Source organism: Pteropus alecto, unplaced genomic scaffold (assembly GCF_000325575.1).
Source record: "Pteropus alecto unplaced genomic scaffold, ASM32557v1 scaffold20, whole genome shotgun sequence".
Lineage (NCBI taxonomy): Eukaryota > Metazoa > Chordata > Mammalia > Chiroptera > Pteropodidae > Pteropus > Pteropus alecto.
The window spans coordinates 13,900,797-13,917,841 of NW_006436298.1; the positions used below are offsets into that span (position 1 = coordinate 13,900,797).

The 17,045-nt window shown below is 36.4% G+C and overlaps 1 protein-coding gene across 3 annotated transcripts in view; it reads left to right on the top strand.

Annotated features, from left to right (window-relative positions):
- Positions 1-7,386, top strand: part of MSH3 (mutS homolog 3) — a 125,231-nt gene extending 117,845 nt beyond the window's left edge. For 2 of the 3 annotated variants that reach the window (XM_025047666.1, XM_025047667.1), the window contains 2 exons: positions 4,150-4,318; positions 6,663-7,386. In XM_025047666.1, the coding sequence (XP_024903434.1) occupies positions 4,150-4,318; positions 6,663-6,771 (278 nt within the window). In that variant the 3' untranslated portion in view covers positions 6,772-7,386. The remainder of the gene's footprint in view (positions 1-4,149; positions 4,319-6,662) is intronic. The other variant, XM_006913187.3, reaches the window with a different exon arrangement.
- The last annotated feature ends 9,659 nt before the right edge of the window (positions 7,387-17,045 follow it).

A 17,045-nucleotide genomic window follows, 5' to 3' on the forward strand; every position in this document is an offset into this window, starting at 1 on the left:
TGATGTATTCATTCATTGTTTTCACTATTATTGTCAGTAAGTATTGCTAATTCATGAACCAGGTATGGAGACAAGTGCATTTTCTTTCTTTTACAACTTTTTCTGTTTTCCTGAAGATAATAATTACCTTGTTTTTATTTTTTCATTTCATTGTTTTATTTGAGTCTATACCTGAATCTTCCTATATCTGCCAATAGCTCTGTAAAAGACCTCTCAGACATTTTTCTACATGATTGAACCTACTGGTTCCACTTTTCCCCATTGGGGTCATTCATTCTGGAGCCCTTTGTTCTCCTGCTCATCTGAACTAATTACTCCCTAGGTCTGCCCAGCTCTTGTCCTGAGACCTGCCTTTACCATCATCCTAGAAATTTTCTTGCCTTCCTTATTGTGCATTTGATTGCAAGTAACAGAATACTTGAACTCATACTGGCTCAAACAATAAGGACAGACGGACACACACACACACACACACACACTCACTCACTCACTCACTCACTCACTCACTCTTCCATTACAGAAACATCCAAGGAAGAGTGGGCTTCAGCTCCACCTCTTTGCAGTTCTCCAGGCTCTCACTTCTTGCCTGTTGGCTTCATCATCAGGCTAGTGTCATGATGGTTCAGCCCTTTTGGATATCACATCCAGAACTGACAATGTCCAAAGGAAGAGAAAAGATCAGCATTTCCTGTCACTCTTTTTTAGGAGAAAGGGAACTTTCTTCAGATGCCCACTAGCATCTCATCATTGTCGCATCTCATTTTTAGAATTGAATCATATGCTCATTCTTAAACCAATTCTTAGAAATGAGAATAGCAAGGATGACTTTGATCAGTCTAGATCATAATTGGGATCAATTTTTGGAGCTGGATATGAGAACACTGTTTCCTGAGTTAAATGTTCAGGGAGTTAACTCCTTTATAAATCAGGGTTTTCTTATGGGTGGAATATATTTTAGATAGGCTACTAATAATATCAACTAAAGGAGGTAAAATTTTTGAGACTTTGCATGAATGAAAATGTCATTATTATACCTTCATACTTGATTTATAATTTAAGGCTAGAATTTTAGATTGAAAATCATTTTCACTCAAAAATTTGAAGCATTGCTCATTGCCTGCTCATTTCCAATATTATTCCTAGCTATATATATTCTTCATCCATTACCTCTAACCTAACTCTTCTTCTGTCTAAATTAGAGGCCATTACATAGGTCATCGTAAAATGCCCCAAATACTCTTTTGGGTGGCTTCCAAGATAGTATGTTTATCTGTTTCCCCTGGTGTGGTAGATAAAGCAGTGACCAGCAGTAAGAAACCTGTGTTTTAGGTTATTCCAGTCTGTAAAATCTTGGACAAGTCACCTAACATCCACCTCTAAATTTTTACGAATCTATCCTAAAAGTGACTTCAGAAGCTATTTAATCAGGACATAACTCTCTAATAACTGCCTATCGAAGTTTGGCTTTAAAAGAGATTTTGCTAAGCTTCATGTAACAAACAGAAACATGAATTATTACTTTTACTGTAAGCAGTGTCAGATAAACTTTTCAATAATATCCATTTAAGAAATGGTCATAGCTTATAAGGAAAGCCTTTACTAAGAACTTTTATTGTGAGGCTGTAAAGAAATGGGTTGCTTTTACCATCTTTTCTCCCACCTGGCTCTCTCTGCCTCCACGTTTCCATTACACACATAAACTCTCTCCTTCCCTCCTTTCCCGCTCCCTCCCTCCCTCCCTCCCTCCAGCCTTTCCTCCCTCTTCCATTAAAGAGGAGTGAAGGATAGCTTAAGATAGAACATAACTGTAAAAAGAGTTCCCTCAGGTGACTATGGAAGAGTGGTCACATTATTAACTTTGATGATGTGAGAACTGCCGGAATTAGTTCCGGTAGAGAACTGGAAAGTGGGGACCAGCATATGATGATAAATTCAGCAACTGTCTATACTGAGATATGTTAACAAGTTATTCATAATAACATAATATTTTATATAATTTAGCTATATTTTATAGCTATATTAAGTATAAAAAGCACTTTATAGCTATATATATTTTATATATACTATATTTTATATATAAAGCAACAAAAGAAAAATGCCATCAGCAAAGCAATATTGAAGTAAGGAGGTTTTGTGACATTTAGTAGGCTTTTAGAAAAAAAATGGATGGATGGATTATAAATGGACATATGGACAGACGGATGAGTGAATCTTTTTTTAGGAAGACCAACATGAGGCTAGGTTATAGAGGAGAGGCTGGAGGTAGGGAGATCAGTCAGGACTAACCCACGTGAAGTGATAAAGAAAATGCTTCTGTCTTAAAAATGAGAAGAGCTTGCTTTTTTGACTGCCTACTACTGTTAACTTCACTTTTGGTCTTGTGAGCATTGCAGAATAACAAAAAATTATCCAGGTTAGCAGGCATTGGTTTCTCCATGCTTCTTGCCTTGTCTGTTCCCGCCCACTTCCTCACTTGTTCTTTGTGTTCCTTAAGTTTTATTTGGAGGCAAAAGGTATTCTTGGTGCTTTGTAATGTAAGTTTTAGTCTAGGTATTCCTGAGAGTGTCAGCATTCTTTTCACCTCCCACTTCCAGCACCCACCCTTTGTTGCTGAATTCTTAGACGAGGTTAAGGAAAATTCCATTATCCTGTTTCTCTGCTGTGTTCACTTTTTTTGGCTTTTTAGTTTTTAGCTAATAAAAGAATCATACACATTTATCAAATGAAATTATGAGAAAAAGCTCTTGATAAACTTATATTAAAGATACTGGGATCTGAGAATCATTGTAGATCTGGTTGGTTTTGGACATTTTTGCAACACAGTGCAATATGTCGAATTTCATAATAAAAGCTGCATAATCCTGAGGTGCTTTAGATTTATGAAAGATTAAACCGTATGTAGCACTGTTTGCATTACTGCATTTCATTATGTCCCAATTTTTTAAAGTTTTTTTTTCTTTAAAAGTTTTAAATTTATACATATGTATATGTGTGGTTAGACTGGGTTCTCCAGGAAGCTGAATCTGAGATGTGAATGCCAGAGGTTTACTGGGCAGTGATGTCATGATCAACACCTGAGGGCAGGTCTGGGCAGGACTGGGCTGTGTTGCAGGCATAAGACTTCAGCTAGCCCTACGATAAGCTCTGAGGCTGAGATGATCTTCAGAGTTACCTCCACTTGGGGTGAGGGGGACAGGCCAATACCTTTTATTAGTTATCTATTGTAGCATAACAAATTATCCCCAAACATAGCAGCTTAAAACAGCAGACATTTATTCTCGTAATTTCTGTGGGTCGGGAATCCATGGGCAGCTGAGCTGAACACCTGTACCTCATAGTCTCTCACAAGGCTACAAGCATGGCATTGGCCAGGCCAGCAGTCACTTTAAGTTTGACTGGTGCAGTCCACTTCCCGGCCCACTCACGTGGCTCTTGGCAGGCCTCAGAATATCTACTTCCAAGTTCACTCACGTGGCTATTGGCAGGCCTCCAGGCCTTCACTGTTAGCCAGAGACATCAGTTTCTTTCCAGATGGTCCTCTCGATAGGGCAGTCCACAACAGAGGAAGCAAGCAAACAAGAAAGTGAGAGTGCCCAAGACAGAGGCCACAGTCTTTTGTAATCTGATCTCAGAAGTGACCTCCCATTATTTTTGCCATATTTTCTTCATTAGAAGCAAGTCACTAGGTCCAGCCCACACTGAAGGAGAGGGAACGATATGAGGGCATGAACACCAGGAGGTGGGGATCTTTGGTGGCCATCTTAAAGGCCGCCTACCAACCCCCATAACAACCAGTCACTGGATGCAGGCTGCTCAAGACTATCGATCGTCACCTTGGGTGAAGCAGCTCTTTTCAGCCAAGGAAATTCCTAAAGACGGCATACAACTGAGGGTTGCAGGCTAATAGCCTTCCCTGATAGTTGAGCTAAAAGATCCTCCATACAAAAACATTTTCAAAGAGTATTTACCCTTTCTCTAGATAGTGACATAGATCAAACGGAGCTAACAGGTGATTAGAAACAATGGATTTCTTTTTCAGATTGTAAATTTTAATAAAGTTATGAGGATTTACATGACTTCTTTAATCCTCTAATCAGCTTCCAGGCATTTTTTTTTATTCTCCTTTTTTGTCTTCACTTTATTTTACAGGTGAAGAGGAAGTCCCTGAATTTGTCACTTTTCTTTATCAAATAACCAGAGGAATTGCAGCAAGGAGTTATGGACTGAATGTGGCTAAACTAGCAGATGTTCCTGAAGAAATTTTGAAGAAAGCAGCTAGCAAGTCAAAAGAACTGGAAGGATTAGTAAATATGAAAAGGTCAGAATGATTGTGCTGTATTTTTGATTTATAATGAAACCTTCGAAGTTGTCCAAGGAAGAGGATTGTCCTGTAAATGAACTTTGGATCTGCCTTTGAGCCCCTCTTCAAATATTCCGAAACATTTAATTACAATAAAATGAAAACAGCTCTTCCCAAAGCTCATGTGATTCAGTCTTGTCAGATTTTTATCTATTAAGTTGCTAAATTGGGTTTTCAGTCGTTTTTCTAAAGAATTAAGATAACTCCTTGATGTGTGCGAACACATTAGTTGCTTAAAACATTCATTTATACAAAAAATTGCTAAAAGAAAATATTTAAAAGCTTTAGGGTACCTCTTTTTTTTTTTCATATATTGCATTCAGTTATGCAATGGTTGCATTCAACAATTAAGAATTCTGTCAGGACATGAATGAAAATAATACTGTTATATAACTAGGTAATTTTAGTCAGTATCCACATGTCACTTATTTTGTGGATTTGTTTGTGACAGATTTTTCATTATAAACATGACTTCTCTCTATCACCTAGAATGCTTATGATGGGAATGCATTCCACCTTTTACCCTTGAAATCCAGCAGTATGTAGTCAGTATATAAACTAAAGTTAATATGAACCTGAGATGTACTTTGGAAGGAAGCTATTCCTAGGAAAATAAATAATAAATAATAATTTATAAAGAATAAATTAATAAATAATAAATTATAGCCTTTAGCTCCTCATCCCTCCTGCCCCACCCCTACCTGAAGAATCTGATCAGCCTGGGGTAGGACATTATTGCCTTGGTCAATAACCACGTGACTATGCGTGGACAGATTGTTGGTCACGTAGACAATCTTGGTTGGCCACCATACTATGAGAATATTCTTTAGGTCTGGAAATCATTACCAAATTTAAAAACAAAATACTAATACTAATATCAGCTAAGGAAACAGTTGTCAACTTGTATATGGGAGTAGAATTGTGCAGCCAACTTCTCTTTCTCCTCTTCCTTCCTCTTGTGGTTCTGCTTTGCACTCTGCACCTTGCAATGGTAAGTGGTGGTTGATCAGGTCTAAAGTGTTGGAATACTACAAATGACGTGTAGCTTCCTTTATTGACATTCTCTTCTGGATCATTTCCTCAATGCCAAATTAGAAGCAAATGATGTAATCAATGACAGCCGCTTTCTAATTATTTGTTACAAAGTAGATTAATATAAGAAAATTTTTCTAGAGAGAAAGGTAATCATCTATGAGAGTTTAAATTTAAAAATAAGCTTTGCCCTAGTTCTTTTGCAAAGTCCAAGGACAACTTTAAATCCTCTTTTGTTGTTTTATTTTTTTATTTTTTTCTAAAACTAGAATAAAACTTTACTGCAAAAGATATATTGTAAGGTGGCAATTAAATATAATATTTTATACTTGTTTCTGCTGTACAGCCTATAAAGCCAGAGCAGTAAAATTCACAGATTATTTACAAATATTTTAACTCTTCCAACTACTATGTGACATTTTGAAATTTTGAAAGTTTTCTTGACAGGGAATTGTAGGAAGAGGTGCATTGGGATGGAATCTGATAATTTATCAGGATACTGTATTTGTTATTTTACCTTTTCATTAAAAGTGCTTATCTTATTAATTCCACTGGTTCAAAGAAACTGTACCAAATCTTATGCATTGATGTGGGTTTGTTATATTAGCTAATATTTGTCGAATGCTTACTGTGCACAGAAACAAGTCTGGGCAGTCATTTGCAGTAGCCTAAACATTGTCCCAGTTACTGTTCTTATTGCCTTACATTCATTAACTCACTTAATCCTTATGACCTTGTGAGATAGGTACTCTTGTAATCCCCATGTTATAGTTGGGGAAAACAAGGCCAAGTGAAGCTAGGGAAACCGAGCAGGAAAGCAGGGACAAACAGCTAGTAAGTGGTAGAGCAGTAATTGGAACTCAGATACTCCGGCTCCAGACCCTAAACAATTAACTGGGTTGCTTTCTGCAGGAAAAAAACAGGTCTATGTCATGTTGGCATTTTGTTCTTTAATTAATTAGCTTTATTTCATTAAATCAGTTTTACTTTTCATCCTGTGAGCACACACAGCCTCTGACTGAGTTATGAGAGGGAGGAAGTGGGCTCTCTCTCCCCGGAGACAGTAGTGCTGATCAATAACCTTGGCCCCTTGATCACAGCAGCAGCACTAAAAACTCCTTTCACCAGAAGATTGAGGCCGACACAGTTTCCTAACCACAGAGCCCTGCCTGGTATTCTAATGTCGTAGACTTTTCATAGCTTTCAGTAAGGTGTATTGTCCTCCAACAATTTCATTTATAAAATAACTAGTATTTTATTTTCTCTCCAGGAAAAGGCTGAAGTGTTTTGCAAAGTTATGGACGATAAATGATGCAAAAGACCTACAAAAGTGGACAGACCAGTTTGAAGTGGAAGAAACTACGGACTTCTCTTACTGATTAAAATGAAGACTACTTGTGAACAAAAACTAGAGAATTAAAAACACCAACTGTACAAACAACTCTCCAGTGACAGCTCATCTTTGTGTGAGCTTAAAACATGACAGCGGGGTATTCCTATTGGAAACAAAGAGCTTTTGTGTACAGAGTCTGTTTCGAGTTCCTGCCATCCTGACTTGAAATACAAACACTTTTGAATATTAAGACTCCTGTTATGTCGTTATAAATTTTCATGGGCGATAAGCTTCACATAAAAATCAAAACCCAAATAAAGCCTAAGTGGTAGGATACAGTTCACGAGTTTTTAGAGAGTGATATAAAAATTTAATTTTTATTTGTTTCAGTTTAGATGATTTGCAACTGGGTGAAATGTCTGGCAAGAATTTACCTTTTCATTTAAACTAAGATAATTTTATAATGCCACCAGTTTATTCACCATGAGCATAAGAATTTTTGATAAATAGATTTATTAAGTTTTTAGAGACTAGAACACAGAAGGAACAAGATTATATGAAATTTGAAAAGTTAAATATTGTCAGTTTTAAGCAATTTAAAGATTGTTGGATGAAATTATTTGTCATTCATTCAAGTAATAAACATTTAATGAAAACTTGCTATAAATTACAATTTTTTTGTTGAATTTTGGGGTTTTCAACTACCTGGCAATTGTTACTTTTAAGGTTTGATCATGGAACCAAGATCGCTGCTTCTACTAAATACACAGAACTGAGTTTATTCATTTTGGATCTTTCCATTAACCAATATAGCAAATGTATGATCGTCCTGGTATTGAACCCTGTAGCTTTGTTGATTCATAATAGCACTCACTCCTTGCAAGTTTTGGGTGACATGTGCTCAACTATGTCCCTGAGATTTTTACAGCACTTACAATTTGGCTTCTCGTATCCATGTACTTTTTGTTTCTAAATGTATGATCTTGCACGAAGCCTCTCCATCCTATTTCCCACCCATGTATTATTCCCACTCAGGTAAATGTCTTTCACACATTTGATGGGCATATTTCTTATTCCTTTAGATCATTTCCTACAATGACCCCTGGACTTGGGAGTCAATATAGGCTCCCCAAGTTGATGAAGAGTGGTTGGTTGCTACACTCTGAGTTACTCACACTTTAATCTCTGATTCAGTACCTTTTTGGAGTTAGAGTGTGATGTAGTTTGATTGCACCATCCCTTCAGAAATATTAATATATAGTGAAATTATCAAAGATGTTTCAAAATAGTTAGTTGGAATTTACTCTTTAAATTTTAAAAAGAACAATACTTTTTAAACAATGTTTGAATACTCTATATGACTAAATGTTTTATATTCTAACAAGATTTCAAAGGTAACCTTACTGGCATGCCAGCAAGAAGAGGAGATGAATCCAGGAGTGTCATGCCCAGGCCTGAGGGAGCTGCAGGGACCAGCAATCAATGCTAATGTCTGAGTAGACATTCTGGGTCATCTTTGGCTTACCCAGGCCAGCATTGACATTCGAGCAGGTAAGGGTTCCAGGAGCAGTGTCTCCAGGCAGTGGCAGTACAGTGTCTGGCAAGTGACAGTGTGGAACATTCCAAAGTAGATTCTCTAACATGAAGCAGGATGTCAGCCAGCCTGTCAGCTTGCAGGAGGTCAGGCCTGCTCCAAGTTTGGGAGAAGTGAGGCTCATTTCCAGCTAGTTTACTGAGTTGTTGAAAGGAAATTTGTGGCAGAGTCTCAGTCATGAAGATTGCACAGACACCTTGAGAATGGCAGGGAAGATGCAATTGATTTGGTACATCCTCCAGATACCAAACTTAGGGCTACAGTTCTAAAGTTAGAGATAACGTCTTCAGGATACTCATTTTATTTCCTTTGAATATATACCAAAAAGTGGGATTGCTGAATCATGCAGTAGTTCTGTTTTTAAGTTTTTGAGGACCCTCCATATTGTTTCCCATAAACTATACCAGTTTATATTTTCACCAACAATACACAAGGGTTCCCTTTTCTCCACACTCTCACCAACACTTATCACTTCTGTTGCTGATAATAGCCATCTTAATAGGTGTGAGGCGATATCTCATTGTGGTTTTGATTTGCATTTCTCTGATGATTACAATCAATTTTGGAACATTTTTATCAGCCTTAAAAAAAAAAAATACAACACCTGTATTCATTAGCAGTCACTCTCTTTTCCTCCCCCAAACCCCCAGTCCTAGACAGCTACTAATCTGTTTTCTTTCTTTATAGATTTGCCTTTATTAGACCTTTTATATGAATAGAATCGTACAATGTGTGGTCTTTATATCTGGCTTCTTTCATTTAGCATACTCTTTTCAAGGTTCATCATATTGTAGCATGTAACAGTACTTCTTTCTTTTTTTATTACTGAAAACTACTCCATTTTATGTATATACCACATTTTATTAATCCATTCATCAGCTTATGTGCATTTGGGTGGTTTCTGTCTTTGGGCTGTTGTGAATATTATGCTGTGAACATTCATGTGTACAGATTTTTATGTGGTTAGCCACAAGATTTTTTTTAAGGGTCCCTCAAATCTAACATGCGATCAGGTTTGTTTACAAATGACTAAACAATGTTTGTCATTGAATTGACAATCATATGATCTGTCTCTCCTCAGCTTTATTACTTAGGTCAAAGCATGGCATACTATAGACCTCCAATAAATATTTGTTGAAAGAGAAAAGAAAAACCAAACCCTTTCAGATTAGAAACCCAATGGAAAGACTTGTCTTTTCATAATCAAGACACCACTTCACTAGGGATTGAAGATCCATACAGACGCATACTATATGTCAAAATGAGAAGAAAATAAAAATTTCTTCTGACAATTTATCCAAGTTTGAGCCTGTCGTCATGGTTGGTAGTGGTAATAGAGCTGGTGAAACAATGCCCACTGCATGAATTCCAGAGTAAAGACTGGATTGAATCCAGTGTGGTGTACAAATTAATATTGATCTTTACTAAGTTCCAAGATCAGTATTAATTACTGCTGTGCTATGTAATTATAAAAATGCTATTTAATGTACCACACCAAAGATATGGGTGGAGAGAGAAAGGAACTTGAATTGATACTGTCTGTGGTCTCTAACTTGATAAATACGGGCATTTCCTCTTTGGAACACTGTAGTTAGTGTACAGTTGTCCCCCCTTATCCACAGTTTCACTTTCCATGGTTTCAGTTTCCCGCGTTTAACTGTGGTCTGAAAATATTAGATGGAAAATTCCAGAATTAAATAATGTATAAGTTTTAAATTGCACACCATTCTGAGTAGTGTAATAAAATCTCTTGCTGTCCTATCTGTCCTGCCTGGGATGTGAATCATCCCTTTGTCCAGTGTATCCTTGCTGTATGTGCTACCCATCCGTTAGTCACTAGCTGTCTTGATGATCAGGTAGACTGTTGCGGTATTGTGTGCTCGTGCTCGAGTTATCCTTATTTTACTTAATAATGGCCCCCAAATGCAAGATTAGTGATGCTGACAATTTGGATATGCCAAAGAGAAGTTGTAAAGTGCTTCTTTAAATGAAAAGGTAGGTATGTATAGAAAGAAACATAGTATATATAGGGTTCGGTGTTATCTGTGGTTTCAGACATCCACTGCAGGTCTTGGAACATATCCCCAGCAAATAAGGGGACTACCGTATATGATTATTATTAGGTTTATTAATGTCTAGAGATGTATTACCATTAGGGGGATAGCCATTCTTGTTTGCCTGGACAGTCCTGTTCTGTGCCTGTTTTCCTGGGATATTTATTAAAAGCCTCTTACCCAAAAGTACTCTGTTGTGAATAATAAATTATTTGGTTACTCCAGTTGTAGGTGCTCACTGACTTGATATATTTTGAATGTCATCTTAAAAAATCAATTAATTCCTTACCCATTGTATGAAATAATTTTTATCCCCCAAACCTGCCAGTTGTTTTTACTTGTTCATAATACTTTATATTGTGGCATTTAGAAACAGCTCTTGGCTAAATTGGCATGGTAGAAGTTTACTACTTAATCTACTTTTGAGACTTAATCTCTGACGATAACTTGTCATCTGCCTCGTTTCCATGAAATCATGGTGAAGAATGTGTACCAGCATGACTTCCGGAGACACACTGCATGGCTGTGTTCCTGTGGAAATAATTGTTGCACTTGGAAGCGAGAATCCTTTTCTTTGGTTGTTATGTCTTTTCCTCACATCCTCCCTTCATATCTTTTACTATATCCTTTTTTTTTTTTTTATTAGACCAGTCTCATTTCCACGTCAGAAATATTGTGTGCCATTTTAACCTCCTTTTCAGCTTCAAGCTCCTTGTTTTTAAAACTCCACTTCTATGAAGCTCCCTCATTGGGTGTAGAAATGTCCCTCCCTCCATCAGAATCACCCAAGGAGTTTTTTTTTTTAAAAACACACATTTCCGGGTCCCACTCTAGCTCCACTGAATCTGACTCTGAGGTTCAGACACAGCAAGAATATTCAATATTAATTTCTTTCCTCATCTCTTCTTTCTCATTTTCTCCTTTTCCTTTCTCACCTCTCCCTACGTGGTTAGTGATCTTGTCTCCAAAAAATTTTGCTAAAAATCATATTCCTTGGATTGTAACCCCTCTCCAAGATTCTGTGTGCATCAGTAGGTCTGGCGTGGGGCCCAGGGAAATTTATTATTTTTTTAAGTAGATTTCTTTTTTTTTAAGAGCAGTTTTAGATTCACAGCAAAATTGAGCAGAAAATAGAGCGTTCCCATATGCCCTCTGCTCATACAAACATAGCCTCTCCCACTATCTACTATCAACATCTCCCACCAGAGTGGCACGTTTGTTATAAGCGATACCCTACATCACCACATCATTGTCACTCAAAGCCCACAGTATATACATTAGGCTTCACTCTTGGTGTTGTACATTCTTTGGGTTTGGACAAATGATAATGGCATGTATCCACTATTCTCGTATCACACAGAGTACTTTCACTACTTTAAAAATCCTCTGCTTTGCCTGTTCATCTTGTCCTCTTCTCTAACCCCTGACAACAAGTGATCTTTTGACAATCTTCATAGTTTGGCTTTTTTTTAGAATGTCATATAGTTGAGATCATATAGTATGTATCTTTTTCAGGTTGGCTTCTCACTTAGTACTATGCATTTAAGTTTCTTCCATGTTTTTCATGGCTTGATAGCTCACTTATTTTTAGCCCTGAATAAGATTTCTTTCTCCAGATATACAACAGCTTATGCTTTTACCTGCTAAAGGACATAATTGCATCCAAGTTTTAGCAATTATGAATAAAGCTACTATAAATATCTGTGCAGGTTTTAGTATGGACATAGTTTTCAGTTCATTTGGGTGAATATCAAAGAGCGTGATTGCTGGAATGTATGGTAAGAGTATATTTAGGTTTTAAGAAACTGCCAAAATGTTTTCCAAAGTGGCTCTGCCATTTTGGATTCACAACAGCAATAAATGAGAGTTCCTGTTGCTCCACATCCTCGTCAGCACTTAGTATTGTCAGTATTTTGGATTTTGGCTATTCTAATAGGTGTGTAGTCACATCTCATTGTTTTAATTTACAATTCCCTAATGACATATGATGCTGAGCATCTTTTTGTATGCTTATTTGCCATGTGTATATCTTCTTCGGTGAGATGTCTGTTTGGGCCTTCTGCCCGTCTTTTAATTGGGTGGTTCATTATCTTATTGTTGAATTTTAGGAGTTCTTCGTGTATTCTGGGTGACAGTCATTTATGAGATGTATCTTTTACAAATATTTTCTCTCAGTCTGTGGCTTATCTTATCAATCTCCTGACAGTATTTTTTGCAGGGCAGTTTTTATTTTAATGAAGTCCAGTTTATTAACTGTTTCTTTCATAGATCATGCCTTTCATGTTGTATCTAAAAAAGCATTACTGTACCTAAGGTCATCTAGATTTTCTTCTCTTATCCTTGAGGCAATTTAGTTTTGCATTTAGGTCTGTGTTCCATCCTGAGTTAATTTTTGTGAAGGGTATAAGGTCTATATCTGGATTCATTTTTTAAATAGATTTTATTTTTAGAGCAGTTTTTGGTTCACAGCAAAATTTAGCAGAAAGTACAGAGAAGAGACTTTATTTTTAAGATGAGTAACATAAGTGATCCTGATGCAGTTTAAAAATCGAGTTTTAAGAACCACGGTCATAATGCCTTCAAATTTTTATTCATCGGAAGAAGCATTTCTGCTAATAACAGTGGGCCTTTAACTTCTCCAGATTCTTTGGATTTCTTTTTAACAGAATATCAGGCAAAAGCAAGCATTTAAAGTTGCATCTTTGTGTTATGAGATTTAAAGGAGTGTCTATAAAGAGCATGCATGATGCCTCAAACTGTTCATAAGGTCTCTGGTATAATGGTATTTTATATTCTAAATAGTATTCAAAGCAATATATAGCATAATCAGGAAGGGAGATAATGAAAATATTACCTAGTACCAACTCTGCTCCACGACCTGAACACTACAGTTTTCCAATGATCAGTAGCTTAGGTACTGATTGGTACACAAGGTAGATTCTAAAATGTTCTCTCACTATAGGTACAAAAACATGATAACCTTAGTCAGAAATGAGTTGTTGATGGACCCAGTGGCACTAAACCTTTCTTTAGGCTCCAAGAACATTCATCTAATTATGACATGTCTGATCATTAACTGAAATATGAGCGACACTGCATATGATATGCATACAATTGAAGTTCCATGGCTCAGTGCAAAGAATACTTGATATAGAGTCAGTCAGCAGACCACTTCTGGTGCTGGCCCTGCCATTAGTATCTTTAAAGAAGTCATAAAATATCTCTGAGACTCGATTTTTTTCCTCTGTAAAATTTGAATCAGAATAGTAATAATTACCTTATTTATTTCATAGGATTATTCTCAGAGTTATGTAGAAAAATGAATGGGCAAGAGCTTAATAACCATCACAATAACCTTCAGAGGTGTTACGTCCATTTTTCAAATAAAGAAATACAAGCTTAGAGGGAAGCAAGTAACTTACTCATGATCATACACAACTGGGCCCTGAGCACTGAGAAAGTCAGTATTCAAATGAAGGCTTTTTGACTCCAGAGTCCTCATGTTTAACAACTACACTTGTAAGTAAATGTTTTTATGGCTTTGAATTTTCCTCTAAATACAACTGTGGATATAATCCTATTAATTGTGATATTTTTATTGTACTTAATTTCTCAGCATGATACAATTGCAGTTTTAATTTATCCGTTGATCTAAAGTTGAGACAGTTTTAAAATTGTTAGGTAGCTGGGATTGTTTTGGCCAAGTTCTTAGTTGCAGGCAGTTTAGTTACCTTTCCTTTGCTATTCACAAAAGCAATGACTTGATGGTTCACCACAGCTGCTTCAGAGAACCAGATAATGAGGTGATTCCTAACTGGGAATCCGTGTAGTCTTCACCTTACAAAGTTCAGTTCTGCCTTCCAAGACTCACATAGCTACATCTTCTTGGTGGAAGGCGGGCCCATACAGAACTGTAGCTTCAAGGGAATGGAAGAAATGCAGACTTTGGCCTTTCAGCTCTTGTCTGTAAGAGAGAATGCTACAAATGAGTTGGAATCACGTTGACTGAGCCAGTTTGCATTATCTGCTACAGAAGTTATTCAGATGGTTTTGCAGAGCCTAAAATATTTACAATTTGTTTACCCCTGGATAAATTGATTGGTTATATTAATAACATCCTCCATATCCTATTTTATAATTATTATTTTAATCAATTCTACTTCACAGATTCTTTATATAACTTTCCTCTCAAATTTGTTCAATTTGTCTAGAACTGAGAAGCATATTGAATCAGCTGATACTTCCTTGTTAATTTATGAAGTTTTTGTTTTACATACTTTAATGATGTTTTTGTCACATAAACATTTATGATAGTTATGTATCTTCATTGTAGATTATACCCTTCATCATTCTACAGTAATTCACATTATTACCTTTTATGCTTTTTGTTTTGAATTCAACTTTGCCTAATATTAACTTGATGTGACCTATTTCCTTTGGGTTTGCATTTGCCTGCTATATCTGTGCCACCCTTCTATTTTATGACTCCTGGTGATTTAGATATGTCTCTTGAAAACAACATATAGTTGTTTTATTCTTAGAGCTATTTTTTTTTTATAATAGATGAGTTTATCTCTTATACATATGATATATATTTAATCTTACAGTTTTTCTTTTTTTACATATCTTTTTGGTTTTTTTCTTTTGCTGTATAGTCACCTTTGCCTTATTCATCATCCTTTTCCCAGTGGTAACTTGTTTTTAGTTCTGTTGAGATTGTCTTTATAACTGAAAATAATGTTTAAATTTTTCTCAATGTAATACTATAGAAAAAAATATTTGGTGCCAGTTCTCTTATACTACCTCCCACCTCCCTTCATCTCTTTTGCCTCCTTTCCTGTTGGTGTATTTTAGAATTTTTCTCAAAGTCTGTTATCATTAAATTCATCTCATTTTTAAAAACATTATTTAGCTTTTCTTCAAAAATCATAACAATTATAGTTTGGTATCTACACTTACCACATATATTTGCATTTATTTTGATGTTTAACTGGAAATGATGCTTATCTCCAGCTTCTTCATACCAATATTTTCCTGTGAGTTCTGCACTATGATCCATCAGCTCAGTTGGATAATATTTTTGACAGTATTGGATACAGGACAGGGAAAGGAGACCCCCTAGGGGTGGATAGAGTTAGGGAAATCCTCTGGGCTTTTTCTTTCTTAGATCTGCCCCAAGTCAAACCTCAGTCCTGCAGCTTCACTCCTGCAGTGACAGCATCAGCAGCAGATGCATAGGCACCTAAAACTGAAGGGAAATCCCTCCTCTCTGACCACAGGAACTTGTAAAAGAGGCCCCATTACTTTTGCCTCTCTCTATTCTCAACAGTTTACACCAGAGGTAGACTCAGTCACAAGAAGTGCACTACAGTGCAGAAGGGATAAAACCTTGGATTTCTAGTTTTCTAGCTAGACAACCAGGAGAAGAGGCCCTTGGTAGTATAGGAGAAATCAAAGAAAAAGAGAACTTCACAAAAATATCCTTACAAAGCTATGTATAGAGCCCTAGGCTCAACTCCAAGCTGCTCATGTATGGAACTGACCCAAAACAACATAAAGGCTTTGAGAACTAGCTACTACGTAGACCACCACTGGGTCCAAACTTGACCACCTGAATGATGCACGTGTGAGACAGATCCAAATAACACTGCAAAGGCTTTGAAAATTGAAGTGGTAAAACCACAGTCCAATGATTGTAGGTCAGAACGCATGGCCTGAGTCAACCCGCAGAATAAACATTGACTGAAGGACTTTAATATCAACTAGGTTGATTAGTTAAACCCGCAGAATAAACATTGACTGAAGGACTTTAATGCGACCCCGTGAATTATAGTGTATAAAACATTTCGGAATAATCCAAAAGTACTCAATATATGAAGAACCAGGAAAGTTTCAACAACTCTCAAGAAAAACCAACCTCAAGATGGCTTAAATGTTAAGACTTATCAGACAAAGACTTTTAAGTGTTACTGCCCAGCTCCAAGAAGTAAGAGAGAGCACTCTCAAAATGAGTGGAAAAATAAAAATTATGGTTCTACAGAAAAATATAAGAAAGAACCATTGAGGTGGTGAGGGAATGGGAGTTGATTAGTGGGCATAGGATTTTGGTTTTGCAAGATGAAAAGAGATCTAAAGATTGGTCGCATAAGATGAATATACTTAACACTACTGAAATGGTTAAGATGGTCAATTTTATGTGTATTTTACCACAGTTTTTTTTTTTTTTAAAGAATAAAGTAGATTGATATGTACTTAGCTGGAAATAAGTTTCTAAGTAAAAATAAACCATAAATTGGGATAGGGGAGAATCAATGGATATGTACAAACTGAAAACTATAATAATTGCAATAAAAAACTCACTAGATAGGCTCAATTGCAGAATGGAGATGACAGAGGAAAGAGTCAGTGAACTCTTTAGATCAATATCGATATATATTATCCAATCTGAATATTAGAGAGGAAAAAAGACTGAAAAAAAATCAGAGCCTCATGTACCTATGAGACGATATAAAAAGTTATACACATGTTCGGAGTCCCAGAAAGAGAGGATAAAGAGATTAGTGCAGCTGAATATTGAAAAATAAAGGATGAAGACAAAAGACATGACTATAAGGATTCAAGAAGCTCAGTATATCCCAAAGTAAAATAAAAAACTGTCCAGATGCATCATAA